The sequence below is a fragment of the Aquila chrysaetos genome, chromosome 11 (assembly GCF_900496995.4).
Source record: "Aquila chrysaetos chrysaetos chromosome 11, bAquChr1.4, whole genome shotgun sequence".
NCBI lineage: Eukaryota > Metazoa > Chordata > Aves > Accipitriformes > Accipitridae > Aquila > Aquila chrysaetos.
This window is the reverse complement of record NC_044014.1, coordinates 34,662,732-34,674,819: the sequence shown is the minus strand read 5'-3', so window position 1 is coordinate 34,674,819 and position 12,088 is coordinate 34,662,732. Positions and strand designations below refer to the sequence as shown.

General features: G+C 42.5%; 1 protein-coding gene across 6 annotated transcripts in view; it reads right to left on the bottom strand.

The window, feature by feature from the left end:
• ARID5B (AT-rich interaction domain 5B) overlaps positions 1–12,088 on the bottom strand; it is a 125,606-nt gene that overhangs the window by 39,680 nt on the left and 73,838 nt on the right. For 5 of the 6 annotated variants that reach the window (XM_030030761.2, XM_030030762.2, XM_030030759.2 and 2 more), the window contains one exon: positions 127–239. In XM_030030761.2, the coding sequence (XP_029886621.1) occupies positions 127–239 (113 nt within the window). Of the gene's footprint in view, positions 1–126; positions 240–1,725; positions 1,786–12,088 lie in introns of those variants that run through there. The other variant, XM_030030764.2, reaches the window with a different exon arrangement.

The window sequence follows — 12,088 nt, the reverse complement described above, 5'->3', positions numbered from 1 at the left end:
AATTACATTTATCTCCCCAAGAAAACACGTTACATTCTAAATTTGAAACAGCATGCTGAGAAACAAAGGCAGGGCTGTACCTAAAAAAGGAGAGTGTACTGAAAAGAGTATTAGTAAGTTATTTACCTTGGCAACAGCTTTGCTTTCAGAATTATTGTTGGAATCCTTAATGCCGTTTAATGAATCTCTTCTCTGTGGGCAAGGCTTCTTTTTGCGCGGTCTGCCTTTAAGATTTGGCGCTGAAAATTAATGGAGAACAATTTGAGCACATTGTCTTATACTGGATTCTTAACAGCTGAAAGCATAATAAATAATTCCACTACAATCAGTCACAGAAATGTACACATCTGCCTACAGTAAACGCTTATTACGAGATTCCCATCCTCCACGGGTTACATCTTGACACACTATACATTTCTATAGAATATCCCCCAAGGCTAATCTATTCTACTTTTACATAACTAATTAATATAAAGTCAAACACTGTTCTCCAAAGGACTCAGAGAGAAAGCACAAATATTTCTCCATGGTACAAAAAAGAACAAAATAGAATATTAATAGGTAACTTTGCATTAATGAGCCTGCTGCGTTTATTATTTCTAATCTTCACGTAAGAGTACTAACTACTATTTCCAACTTTGAGAAACATCTGGTTTTGGAAATGTTGTGAAATACTGAAATTCCTTACAGCTCCAAGAAATGTTTATACATCCTGTCATTCTTGTCAAAGTTCTTCTAAAAAAGTTAAAAAAAAAAAAAAATTACCCCTAAGTCCTGAAATGGATCAAAAAACCCCTTAACAACTAGTTCTGGAAGTTGACAAGTACTGAAATAAGTGATTGATTGTTTCATAAGGGTTACATACCACACATATAAATTAACATGAATCACTTTCAGTTTTGTCCAATTCTTAAGATAAAACAGCTTTGAAATAACACAGTGACTAAATCCTAACCGCGCTGAGCCATACGTAGAATGGGATATCGATCATCATAAAAAATATCAGAGTCATCTTTCAATAGTGGTATTACAATATAAATTATGATCACATACAGAAATAAGAGATGAAGCAGATGTTTGCTCATTATTACGTGTCCTGCCTGGTTTCAGATTTAAAAATCAGCCTACGACTACTATGGCAACATTTAAAATGATAAACAATCATTAACTAATGACTGAACCGAAGAAGATAATTTCCTTTAAACCTTTAATTTCTAGGTAACCATTGTTTTCATTACTTAAAGGGATGATTAGAACAATGTCAGAAATCTAAACACCACAAACCTCTTGAGTGCCTTCTAATTGTTTCTAATCTTACATTTGTCACACAGTAAGCCAGTGGTTTCAGGACATTTTACATTTTAATTAGTTTGCAAACACAATAAAGGGTGCTAATTTGATTTTATAGTTTGAGTAACAGTGTCATATTTGGTCTGTTCAGAGAAAAAGAAAAGCCGTAGGTTTAAAACCAAAAGTCCAAAAGACACATCCTTTTTCTGCCCCCAGCACTGGCACATGGTAAATATATATATATATGCACGTGCGTATGTGTGTAAGTCAATATTTGTGTCTATATAGAAATATGTTTATCTCCCTATAGAAATATCTCCATCTATCTCCAGTGAAGCACATTCTGCTTATTGAAAAGTACTGCAGAAAGCAATTCTGAAATTGTCATCTGAGGCTAACATGCAAAATCAAACAAAGAGAGAAAGAAATTATTACCCATTCCAGTCGACAAACATCTGCCTGATTTATATCTGTACTCATGAATGCTACAGCATGTGACTGCACACTACGTCGCTGGAAGTCTCGACTTGGTGTGGATGTCAGTCTTACACAAAATGAACACTAAGAGTATTTGCTCCGTGCTTACAAATCCCCTCCCCCAGCCGCTCCATTACTCATATAAACAGAGATGAGCGACTCGGCGGGAGCGTGGGATGAGCTCCGAGGACTCCAGCGCCGGCTGCCAGACTGCCAGCCCCAGTCATGCTGCCCTGCCTCATTTATAAACCCCGCTCATCCCTCCGCCTTTGATGTCTTCTGATGCCTACTTTATTTTGCACACGACCTGGATGGGATGGACAGATTCTTGACCATGGTTAGCCCCAGCAGTTGCACCTTCTTTAAAAAGGTACTGAAGAAAATAGAAATGTTCCCTCCATTTACTACACCCTGGCAGATGCGTTAAAACATTAAGCTTTGAATGAATGATCCCCCGACCCAGTCCAACCAACGGCTGGAGAGAGATGTGGTTCAGCTAGGATCAAATACACTTGCATGTGAATTACTTTTTCTTTCTTTCTTTTTTAATAAATACAGAAACTAGTTCAAGGCTCAATGTTTTCCAAACATACTTGTTATCCTGAGCTTTGGCACTGTACTTTGTATGACACTATAAAGGACTCCTAATGTTTTGCTAAAAGCTTTAAAAGCAAGAAGGCATTTGTTCCTAAATTCCAGGTATATTGAGCTTGCATATAAACACTGTTTGAATTGAAGCCTTCCACTGCAGAACTGGCACAAACCCACTATGAAATGGGGTATTTGCATTCTCCCTGTGGCTCGGGAGCTGCAGCCAGGAAGGTCGGTCTGCAGCACACACGAGGACCGTCCCACATGCCCCACAGTATGACTTTAAATCACTTTAAGCCATTCCAGATCAGACACACAATTAACAAGAAAGCAGCAATAGGAATTAATAACAGAAGAGAAGGTCCCTGCCTCTAGTATCTACTCTGTAAAAGAAAACATCTGAAATAGTTCCAGTCACACTTGAAACAAAGTCATTAACATTTGCTCCCTAAATCATCATAAATAAATGCATTATTCGAATATTATTTATATTTCAGCTATATCCATTTTGTTCTCTTGAGCTAGGAAATATGACTAGGACCGAAGCAATAATTTACAAGTCACACACTTGCTTTAATTTTTTTCATTTTTTGTTTAATTTATGACATATTCATGAGCACACTGCATATTTCTTAAATTTGTTATTCATAATTATTTTAAAGCAATTTTACACATATATTGTGGCTTAGTCCCAGTCAGTTTTCCTGATAACATTGGATGTTCAGTATGTACTGGACAGCTAAGTGAATATCCCATGTTTTTTTCTGCTCTCTGGTGGAGAAGGACTTCTGGCATGACTACCTGAGAATACCTGAAACAATTCAATTTCTTCATGTTTGTGCATATGGCTTTCAAATTCATTTTCTGAAAGCATTTGTGGCAGTGAGACCTGAAAACTTGTACATTCCCAGAAGGTGAGAACATAAGCAAAGCAAACTAAAGTAAAAAATCTAATAAATAAGTACAGAAAAAAGTTTGCATTTATTTGCCACCTCTTTAGTCTAAGTGCCTGAAACAGTATGAGAGATACGACATACTACCAGTTTAAATACTTTCTTTCGTGTGCATTTGACAACATGTTTGCTTTTGCCAATTTGTGTTTTTCTTCCCTTCCTTTCTTTCTTTTTGCTTCCTGATATATCTGAAGGAGGGGAAAACTCAGCTGCTGGAATGTCCACTGGGACCCTTGATGGGCTGCTGGGAACTTTTTTTGCCTTTACTTCGGTGTGATTCAAAGGATCAATATTAGCACAGCATAGGTGCCCTGTATGCTTGCAGTTTGGGATGCGAACCAGAACACCCCCACGCCTGCAATCAGCAGGTGACAATGCCCCAGGAGGGCAGAGCTGCTGCTGTTCAAGGCAGGCAGGCATGGAAGGGCTGTCAGCAGAGACGTACACCTGGTACAATACAAATGGCCTAAACCTCCAAGTTCAGACCTTTGGAAGCAAAAGGGCGTTCATCCACTTGAAGCCCGCCCACACAGATGCCTGTGCCTTGCTGACTCAAGGAGCCTCTTCTTGAGATTACAGCTCATCCCGAGTTTGCTAATCATCACAAAGGGCAAGTGCATTTAGAAAATGGCAACGCACAAGAAATTATCTTCCCTGCAAAATCTGTAGGTGCGATAGCAATCTAGAGCCCACCAGGGAAAGCCACTTCACCTGCTGAGTCCTGGCAAACATTTCAGGTACGACCACACAAAACACAGCCAGCTGCAAAATGCGCACAGTACAAGCTAACACTCCTCGTGTTCGGAGAGCTGGAGGAGGACAAGGGCACGCTTCCCACCTTGGGCTGGTTATCTTTCCCACACTTGTCATCATTGTGGCTGCTACCTTTACCCATCAACAGGAATTCAGAGGGACCATTTCAGCACTCCTTGGATGCCAGTTTTATATCAGCATGCTGCTTTCTTGTTTCCCTGAGCAGCAGATCCAGCTGGTGTCATTTAAACAAACCTGTCCCTCAGAGCCCACCAACGCGGCTGGCCCCGCAATGCAACCACCACCACTTGTGATGCTGCCCACTACTGCAGAGGATGCTGAGGTTGTAACATGGGGTTTCACAAGGAATCAAGCAAGAAACCAAGATGAACAAAGATCTAATTCAAACGCAATCATTTGTAACCATAAAGAACAAAAGGTGTGATTATTAACTAGTATGCATGTGGTGTGGACTTTGTTTTTCAGCTGACTACTACTTGGTGGTAAAAGTGTTGTGCTCCCGATTAAGTGAAAGTGTGTGAAATGGATATGTCATGAATATCAACAGTTACACAAGCCATGATGACAACCATATCTTAACAACTCTTCCCATTCTGGAATACGTCTCATTGCCATCTCGGTTGTGAATTCTCAGGGAAAAGAAAATTATTTATAGGAATCTGCCCAGAGACAGGAATGTTTTCTTCCCCTCCATGTTTGAAAGGGTCCCTGGGTGTTGTCTGGAAATAGGTAGTCACTGCAAATCACACAGAGATTGCTGCTTGCCGTTTGACATGAGGGATTGGTTTTTCTTGGAAGACCATCAAACGCTAACTCGTGATTGAGTGGGACACAAGGAGACTGTGCAGAAGAAAAGAGAACAGGAAACAACTTGTCCCTGTGCCAGTGGAGTGAGAGAGGGAGACAGGGAGCCAGAGAAGGGAGAGGTGGGAAGTGTGCCCCCAGCCCGCTCCTTCTGTGCCGCGTGGCAGGAGAGGTCTCGTTTTCGAATCACACACTTCCCACACCTGCCTGGGCCACAGCCAGCCACCCCATGCTGTACCAGTCTCCAGCATGCTGTGGTAGTAGGGTGCAGGAGGAGGCAGCCACCATCCTCCTGCCGAGCTGTTCCTTCCCCCGCACGTGGCTCACTGGGGCAAGAGGGAGGCGAGAAGTAATGCCCTCAGCTTTTTCTGTTTGGGTAGGGCAAACAACTTTTGCTGGCCACAGCCATGCTGAGCTCCTTCCCGACACCCCTTGGGCTGTCTTGAAACTCCTTCCCTACCTGCAGGAGAGCAAAAGGAGGAGCACACAGGCATGGTCATCACGAGTGGGTAGTGAAAGGGAAGGTGAGGTGCAGAAGCTGCCACTGCCACCTCCTCTGTGCAAATCCTCACTCATGTGCACACCTGCCTTAAAAAACCTGAAAGCATTTAGTCTCTGATGTAATATAACTGCCCTCAGTAATCTGAAATTAAGATTTAATCACTCTTTTCTTCTTCCTAGATGGAAACTTGTACCTTGCCTACTCCCCCCCAAACCGTGGCTAAGCTTTGCAGTGCCAGAACACCAGCAATGCCCTATGTGTTTTTATTGCAAACCGTCACACCTGAAAGGTTAAATGCAAACCCAGTGTTATGCATGGCACAGGGAGTTAGATTATCTGTAGATGTAGACTGGCAAATCTTTGCTGACTAAATGCACCCCAGGAGGAAGCTGACCTGATGATCCCGAAGCCCAAAGCCTGTTCTTGTGAGCTGCCTACAGACCACCATAATCGAACAAGGACAATCCAGAGGCATGTGCAGCAGAGAATTAAAGATCAGGTGTTGGAGATAAGCTCAGTAGCAGGCTCTGACCCACAAAGCAAGTGACAGAGGAGCTCAGGGTTAATGCTGCTCAGATCAGCTAGACGTTTCCTCGAAGATAGAGGTCCTCTCTGTTCATGAAGCCACAAAACAGCATCATTGCTCAAAAATTACATGTTCCCCGCCAGCACTCTCATCAGTCTATGCAAGCATCAAGACATTGTAGGTGATCAGGAGAGGATCAGAATGTAAGGAAGGAGACGGCTACACTGCCCACCCACTCAGAAAATTGACAAGCTTGTGGCCACTGCTCTCCTGCCACTACCACTCTCAGCTGCCCAACTTTCAGGGACACTGTCTGCCCAGCAGGACAAGGGACACAGGAGCATTTCCAAGCCTTGCCGCCTAGTACAACTCCCAGCTCTGGGCTAAACCCAAGGATGGCAATTTCTGTGCAGGGGAAAGAGAAGTACTCAAGAACGGGAGCTGCCGAGGTCAGCCATGGTTAAACACTACATATGGTGGAAAAGCGTAAGCCACCACCACAAGAAGACAGCACCTCCACAAGCCACCTTCTTTACCTGCATCCCCAGGGAGGCAAGTGATCGCTGCACTTATCATCTCCCTGTTATCAAGTCAGCCTCACTTGAGCCACGTCCATGCGAAGAATGCAACATACTATGTAAACACAGCCACTCCTAGATGCACAAATAAGCCAAGAGAGAACAGCTGTGGTTTTGGGGTACCTGACTTTAGCAGGTTAGTTACAGTAGAACTATCTCTTTTTTAGGAGTCTGATTATCATTGGAAGTCCAATGTAATTCAACCCTCCCCATAACACTGTTCTCTAGATACACATAGTATGGCTGATGTGTTGTTATAGGGAGGGTGTTAAAAAAAATAGTGGCCTTCACACAGCTGAGGTCAAGCTATGTTGGCACTTTGTCAAAATCAGTGGTGTAGCCAAGAGTTTTTAATGAGCCTGGAATGCATTACCTCATTTGTCATACCTGGATCACTTACTCATGCTGAGTCCAAAATAACCTTGGACCTTGTTGGCTGCTCAACAAACCATGTAAGTAAACAGTACTGTACTCATGCCTAAAACATGTACCTTTTTCTTGCTTGCTCCACATTACTTACTCTAGAGAACATCTAAGCCATTGTAATGCCCATGATCAAAGCTCTTGCCTTTTCCAGGCTTCTCTGATCTGCATAAGTATTTCCTGATACGACTTTTGATTCTGGCTTGCTGGCACTCCAGTTTCTCAGAAACACTTCAAAAGTGGGAAAAAAAAAGAAAAATGGAAAAGGGAAGGAGAGACATTGCCATAATTCACTGAGAAATGTACCAGGATAGCTGCTCAGCATTGCTAATGCACTTACACTGCTAACCAGATTCTGGCTGCCTGTTGTTTTTGTGACCGCATTTCTGTCCTGTGGAAAGATGAAGGAAAAGGATGGAACAACAGCATTTTTGCCAACTGCAAGAGTATGACAACACAAAAAAACCCCAAACTCTGAGCTTGTAAAAATGTCCCGGGCCATCGGAAGACCTGGGTCTACATTTAGGGTAGTCTTACACAGTCAGGTGAGCTCTAAACATGAGAGGTGGGAGTGCACCAGAGGGAGGTAATCACAAAGCCAGGATTCAGGTGGGGCACTGGAAGGTGCAAGAAGTTAATAAACAGGGATGTACTGTGGTGCTGGGTTCAGAAGAGAAGTGTGCTCACATGAGCCAAGCTGCAGCACACCTGCTAAATGCATCAACAGTCTCTCCTCCCTGTAGGACACCTCGTAGAACGTCTCCTCACAGAATCCTTTTGCACTGTGCCAGTCCTTCATACATCTTCCAGTTTTCAGCACACACACAAAAGCTGCAATACCAGAATGCTTGAGAATACCCTGAGCTGCAAAACCATCAGTAGATACAGAACAGACTAGGACAATTTCCCTCTTAGGCAGGTGGAAACGGCAGGATGTGTCAGATTGCAGAGCTACTCATGATTCAGGTGCCAAAGAGAAGCTGGAGGTGGCATATGGAGGTGCCTGGCCATCAAAGTCAAGGTGAGAAGAATGGTCCCAGATCTCCAGAAAATCCATGAACTGACCATGCCTGCTAGCAAGTGGCAAATAGCTGGTTGCTGAGGACACCCCTAAAGCAGCCCGGTAAAAGTTAGCTCTTGGCTGAAAAACATGCTTACATGTTGCACCTTTTAAAATGTAATGAATAGAAAGTTAACAGTTTTAATGGTTTTAACACTTACCCCTCTAGGGGGCTTCTGGCATTCTGCAATATCTGAAAGTTAAGCATATTGCTATATTTAAACACGGTCTCAAAAACTATTCAAAGGTTAGTTAATCTTGCATACTGTTCTGCAGTCCCAGCTGCTTCCTTGATTTCCTTGTTGCCTCCATCTCTTTGATTTCTCTCCTTCACCTCATTCCCTTTTCTGCATCCTGAGTTCAGGATCTTACATTTCATTTATTTTCCTTTCACCCCTCAAAGTTTATTTAAAAGCTTCTGCCTCATGGAAACAGGGTCCGAGAAGGAGGGCCTGAGGCATTTACTGCCCAGGCATATTGAGCAGAGCTGGTGAAGAGAAGCAAGTTGCAACCAACCTAGTATTGCATCAAAGGGTCAGAAATTAAAGTGGCCAGAAAACACAGCAAAAGATCAGACTACACTAAAAAACCAGACCTTTGTTTAGGAAACATCAGTATCAACTGAATTTGGGGACTCTCTCTACAGGATCCTAAGCACACCTATGGAAGTCAGTGATGAGCACCTACCAACAACTAAAGCTCTCATTGAGCTCTGGAGGTCACATAGCCTCTCCTCAAACACACCTCTTGCTTGCTCAAGCTGCATGTAAAACAATTTGAATATTAAAACTATTTTTTCTAGACTTTTTCTAAATGCAAACACTTGTTTGTTCCTTTCTTTATAACTGAACATGCCAGACCTGACCTGGAAACTCTGGAGTAGAGCAGCAAACAACCTTGCAGGGAACACTAAGGATCCACGCTGCTTTCTAACCCACATGGAGAAGAGTGGAGTTGTGTAGTCATTTCTGAAAGTTTTGGTTTGGAAATGAGATATCCCATGCTCCATGTGGGGAAAATCAATTTGCTACCTCTCTAAAGAAAACATTCCTCATTTGGAAATAAGTGAAACAGACACTTCCTTGTGTGGATTAATGTGGAGACGTATGACTTGCTGCAGACTGTTGTTTTGACCCCCTTCCTGACCAGACAATCTCTGAAAAAAGCAAAAAGGTGGTACTTTTCATGGATTACAGTTCAGACTAGCATTGCTTTTAATAGAAAATTTAAAGGCATTGCAAATATCAGGTTGGCTAATTATGCCAAAAATTGAATGTTTTTCATTTCCATGGAAGATAGGGACAAGATTCAGGATAAGGCTTGGAGTCTCACTTTCTTCATTTCAGCATGGTTGGAAATGAAGACTTTCGCTTGATTTGGGCTTCTTTATGTCCTGCTAATTTGGGTTTTAAAAAAATTGAAAAAGTTTTTTTTTTTTTGGACAAAATCTATACATGTGTTAGAAATTATGAAGTGTGGTAAATTGAAAAGGGAAGCTGAAGACTTCAGAGAAGAATCTATGCCTGACAAATACGTGACATTCAAGTAGACCTTAGAGCAAATTAAAATAATAATAAAAAAATGCAGGCCTATTACTGGCTACAGATGACAGGATTGTTATTAATGATTCAAAAAGAGGCAGAGGTGTTTGGTAAATATTTGTTCCATATTTGCAATGAAGCCAGATGATATGCTTGCAAAAGAATATAATTAAAGCCAGTCAATTGACTTGGTTTTACAGAAACCAGATCTTAAAAAACAGAAAAGAAAAACAAACAAAGCACCTTATTTTATACTTTGAAACTACAAGCTTGGTTAGAGAAACTAGCTGCACGCATAGAAGTTACCTGCATTTCAGTAAGACAGTTGATTTAATACTAGATAACACTTTGATTAAAAAACAGCACTACATAATTTTATTCAAGCATATATTAAATGGATTAAGAACTGGCTAAATGATAGAGCTAAAAGCAGGCATCAGTGGGGAATTTCTATCAAATGAAAATATTTCTGGTGGGATTCCAGAGGGGTTGCTCTTAGCCTTGCTAGTATTCAACATTTTTGTCAGTGCAATAAAAATAAGGTCCCTGACAGTAACATTCACGCTGACACAAGGACTGGCACAATGCTAACACTGAGTCATACATAAGAGTAGTCAGAAGGAAAAATGGACCACGCAAACACAATGCTCTTCAGTACAGCTCCAGCATGAAACCCGTGAGCAAGGACTACAGGTCCCATTGACCAAGCCAAAGGTGACATTTCACAGGCCACCCCCCACTGGAAATTCAACATACCCTGATAGGAAGATGTTGTGGCCAAAGGGAGGTCTGCCCTCAAGGAGGAGGTCGGAATAACTCAAGCTGTGCTGGATTTAAGCAAAAATGACTGAGAAGTGACTTCACCAAGTAATACGAGTGTCTCAAAGGTGAGAAAAAGCTCGTACTCAGAAGCGAGGAGGCATGATCAGGCATGCCTAGGCACTGCAGTCCACATATATGATCTAATGCCAGTATATGGAGGCATGTGTATGACCAGCTTTCAGAAGACCTTTCAGGAGAAGCCTGAGCCAGACACAACAAGCTGGTGTGCACAGTGCAGGAAGAAATGCATGCCATTTGAGGGTCTTTGTCAACGTATCAGACTGGAGCTGGGCGTCCCACCTCAGCCACGGTGAGGGCCGGGTCCAGGCTGCTGCCAGGAGAGCCTTGCTGCTGCGGGTGGCTGCAGCAGCCTGGCTGGCTGCACGGAGGAGGTGTCCAGCTGTCTGGCTGTGGTCCTCGCTCAAACAGCTGTTTCCTTTCTCCTTCAGAAAAAAGGTGGTGAACTGGATGAAAGCATTTGCCAGTAATTTTGGCTGATGAGCCGCTACTTGGGGTTCATACCAGATTAGATGACTCAATCGTTCTGGTGAGAAACTGTATGAGTATAGGATCAAATACAGTGAAGTACTGTGCTATGCAGGACAAGGAACATGAAGAGCTGTAGCCTTGATTCAGCAAAGTACATGCCTAACTCGTAAAGACCTGGAGCATGCAAAGACCTCTGATGACCTCACTGGGGCTATTCACATCTTTGAGGCTGAGCCTGTGTTAAGCATCGAACACGACCAAGCCAGCATGACTCTCTCTGTCACTAACAGGAAAGCAGCATTCAAGCCCTGAACAAAGAAATCGTCGTATCTCATCATGAAACACCACATGCTTGGGCAGCATCACAGGATCAGACATGGGTTCATCAAGTTTCCCTTTCCCTCAGAAATCTACTGCCAATCTCCAGCCTCCAAGCCCTCTGCCCTCAAAGGTCACCTCCTGGGAAGCTTCACCCGGCAGACAGGGGCTTCACTTTCTGTAGGAGGGTCACAGCAATACTCAAGAAGTGCACATCTGACTTCTCAGAATAGTCTGGGTTAAAAAAAAAAAAAAAAGAAAAAGCAAAGAGAGGAAAGAGTGAGCAGGCACAAACGGATTATGTAATAGCCAAGGCAAAAGCAGCGCAAACACAGCAGCGAGAAGTGCAAATGCACAGCAAACCCATGCAAGTCAGCCTCTCATCAAAACTCAGCAGAACACCCAAGGTAGACTTCCCATTAGAGGGCTTTAGGAAATAAAAGGCAAATAAAAACACACAGCAAATCTTAAGGCGGCTTTCCGAGCAATATTTCCTTTTCTCTCCAGTAAAAGCCAGCATTTGTGAAATTGCTGTCTAGCAGAGTCAGCAGTACCCAATAGAGGCGTGACCTACATACCTCAGAAATACAATAAATACGTAGCCAGTCACATCCACGTAGACAGACAGATGAGGTGGGCTAATTGACTCATAAAGGATGTACACTGTGCATGAATCTAAACAGGCAGAAATTCATGCAAGAAGCATAAAATGAATGGCTTCCTGAGACCTTGCTTTTGGGAATGACAACAGCAGGTAGGAAGCAATGATCACCCAGTTGTTCACAACGTGAAAATGACAAATATATTATTTAAATCTCTTGCATTTCTGATTTGTAACTGATTATATAAGAAATAATTTTTTTTTTTTTTTAGTGTAAGAATTATAATTTTCTTTCATATTTTTTCTTTGCACTTGATCATTGCACTGTGAAGTAATCAA